Raw genomic sequence first — 3,138 nt, 5'->3', positions numbered from 1 at the left:
CCGATCGATCGTCTGGTCTGGGTGAGAAGGGCAGGGCTCCTCCACAAGAGCCAAGAGACGTCAATCATTGAGCTTGCGTTCATGCTGCAAGAAACCCACCAATGATTGAAGGCTCGTCTCGCTCACTCACGGCATGTAGCGATAGCTTGCTCTCGTATGAAAAAAAAACATCGGTAATGGTTTAATGCTGGATTCGCTGGGAAATGGTGGATGGAGTTCTTGTCAGGATTTGGGGGGAGATGAGGAGAGGTCATGCATGAGCTATGTTTTCAGTCAGGGAACTCAGGGTTGATCTGACGTTCCTCACTGTGCTGGTTGCTTGCTGCAGAAACGAGCTTGGAGACAAAATTCATCACAGATCGAGGCGCAGTTCAGCCACTGGGAGCTGAATTTGCACTTCTTCTTCTTTTTTTCCCCCCTAGTAACAACATGATCAAATTTATATCACAGCTTCAGCTCAACCTGGACAAAACGTCTAGTTCATCATCTGATCAAGAAAACACCTATGAATGATCAACTCTATCTATCTTTCTGATCAGACGATGGAACGGATCGGAGCAACCAATACAATACAGCAACATCAAGGCTGCCTGAACTCAATAATAGCACTCAGCTAATTAAATTCGGTTTCTTTACCTAGCTAGGCGGCGTCATCACTCATCAGGCTACGCGTGCGTGGACGGGGATCCGTTCGCGTCGGCAGACTGATCGGCCGCGGCGAGCTCTCCGTCTCCGTCTCCGCCTCCGCCTCCACGACGCGGTCGCCGAAGATGTGCACCGTCCTCGGGTTGGGCCCGCGGGAGATGACGCACGTGTAGTCCTCCGACGACGGCCCGATCTCGCGCGGGTCGGCCGGCGCCGGCGCCGCGGGCTCGCCGCGGCCGCGGAGGGGCAGCCACGAGCTCTTGTTCTTGACGCCGAACTCGACGCGGCGGTCCAGGGAGCACGACCTGAGCAGAGAGCGCGAGGACGACGTAGCCGCGAGGACGATCCGCTCCTGCTGCTGGTCATCGGTGCAGTCCAGCACGTCCGCGAGGCCGCCGTTGTTGTCCCGCGCGCGCCACGGGCGGCGCCGCTTGCCCGTGCGTGGCACGTAGGCCGCCGCCGCGTCCAGCACGGAGGTCGGGCTCAGGGAGGAGGCCGTCTCGGGCTCGGGCTCCGCCGCGGGGCTCCTGGCGAAGGCGACGACGCCGGCGCCGGCGCCGGCGGGCAGGGAGGACGAGTGCAGCATCCTCGGGGAGGCGAACAGGGCACGCGCACCCGCGCTCCTGCTGCCGCCGGCGCCGGCGCCGGCACTGTCATCGTCGCACGGAACGGTCGACGAGCTCGGGGCCTGATCGGGGACGTGGCCCCTCTGCGCGCCGGCGCTGTTCATCGACCTCGATCTCCTCCGCAGGATCATCTCCTGGATCTTCGATCTCAGGAACATGGCGGCGGCAGCACCGGACCAAGAATCCAAGACCAACTAACTATACGCTCTGCACGGAAAAAGAAAAGGTGGCACAAAACAGGTGTCAGTTCGCGATGTTCGTTTGGAGTGATCGGATCGCAGAGGAAGAAGTGGTCTCTAACGAATTCCCAGATTGATCTCGGTTCTACCTTTCAGTTAGGTGGAGTAGCTAGAAGCGGCAGCTACCAAGAGACAGCAAGTCTTGAGGGCTGCGACGCCATGGACGAGGCGGAGAGCTTAAGTGCGGAGCGGGAGGGCCCAATCAAAGCCTCAGGGGTGCACTCAAACGCAACCGCAAGCCCAGGGGAGAAGCAAAATGGGGCGGGACCTCGCTAACCTTGGCAAAGTCCTGAAGCCACCGGGCATCAGCTGATCAGCTTGTTTGTAGCAGTGTGCCTTTCTGCTGCACCTCAAGCAACAATTTAATAGCTCAATTGCTAGTTACCTTGGACCTAGTATAGAGCGAGTGCAATGGAGAGAGAGAGAGAGAGAGGGAGAGATGACAATGAGGAGGAGGGGTGAGGGGAGGGTGTGGTGATCTTAAAGAAGTCTCTCCCTCTCCTCCTCCCCTGAACCCGCTGTGATGTCAGTGTTGGTTTGTGTGTGTGCACTTCCAAAGGGCGGGTCCTTATCTTCGTCACTGCACTGCCCATCTCTTTCTCTGCCCTCGCAACGCAGCTCGATCGGCCGCGAGCTCCTTGTGCTGTGTGTTACCGCCGGCCATCCGCTGGTCTGGCGTTGGAGCCCACGGCCCACGCACGGCAGCGGTAGATTCCGGCGGTCTGTTGGCGCCAAGGCAGGGTAGATTTGCTGTCGACAGGTGCTTGGCAGGCGCAGCAGCAAAATCTTGTCCTCCTTCCTGCTCAGTAGATGATACAATGATTGAGTTGAACGGGCTCGTCGGTTTCTTGGAGGAGAGGAGCGAGCGCATCTTTTTCTCCCAAAAGATCAACAGGAGCAGAGAAACCCTCAGACGCAGGTGGGTAAGGTAATCCAACTGGTTAAATCGTCTGTCGACGTCAGGCCAAGAAACTAGTGGTGTCAGTAAGAAACAAGGTTCTCGAAAATTTTGAGGAGAGCCTAAAGCACATGAGTTTCATACAAATCTCTCACAGTTCACTCATAAAAAGGTATAGTTATTTTTTTTAAAAAAAAGGCAAGAGAATTGGTTGTTATATTAAATAGAAAGATGAGTGTCTATCTATACTACTTCTTAAGACAGTAGTGTAGTCGTCCACACGGTGCAAGGTTCTGCCCCTCCACGTGTCGCCCCTGCCTCCGTGACCCCTTCCCTCGCCCCCAATCGTGATCCCCGCCACCAAACCCGACCGTCATCCTCCTCCTCCCCCGCCTCCCTTCCATCCTAGCCCGCCCCTTTCATACTCCTCCCCGCACAATGACAAACAAATGAATTAATGAATCAATCATCATAGCCTAGGCCCCTCCTCCTTCGCTCCGCGTATCCGTCTCCACCGTGCCCGCGAGGCTCGTGACGTGACGCAGCCGGGACGGACGCCTCGCGCTGCCGATCGAGTTAATGGACGCCGAGGCTGGCATCGCCGGCGCCGACCAGCTGCCGGGGGCTATCTCTCATTATCTCATTGCCATGATTCCGCTCTCCTCCTTGCCTGTCGTTGGTGAAGACGTTGGTGTTGGTCGACCTCGGGGTGGGCATCGAACGGCCCGTG

The 3,138-nt window shown here is 57.3% G+C and overlaps 1 protein-coding gene across 2 annotated transcripts; it reads right to left on the bottom strand.

The window, feature by feature from the left end:
• Window positions 1–419: 419 nt before the first annotated feature.
• On the bottom strand, window positions 420–2,215 carry LOC100275496 (uncharacterized). 2 transcript variants are annotated; one of them, XM_008683391.4, is made up of 2 exons: window positions 1,788–2,215; window positions 420–1,478 (listed from the first exon to the last, which is right to left on the bottom strand). In XM_008683391.4, exon 2 carries the CDS (start codon window positions 1,427–1,429, stop codon window positions 641–643), a length of 789 nt encoding a protein of 262 aa, XP_008681613.1. In that variant the 5' UTR covers window positions 1,430–1,478; window positions 1,788–2,215; the 3' UTR covers window positions 420–640. The 2 variants fall into 2 exon arrangements, with proteins under 2 accessions (XP_008681613.1, NP_001352885.1); NM_001365956.1 differs by having other exon boundaries at window positions 1,600–2,040.
• Between the last annotated feature and the right edge of the window lie 923 nt (window positions 2,216–3,138).

Source organism: Zea mays, chromosome 5, assembly GCF_902167145.1.
Source record: "Zea mays cultivar B73 chromosome 5, Zm-B73-REFERENCE-NAM-5.0, whole genome shotgun sequence".
Classification (NCBI taxonomy): Eukaryota; Viridiplantae; Streptophyta; class Magnoliopsida; order Poales; family Poaceae; genus Zea; species Zea mays.
Note: the sequence above shows the minus strand (reverse complement) of the source record. Positions and strands in the feature narration are given on the sequence as shown.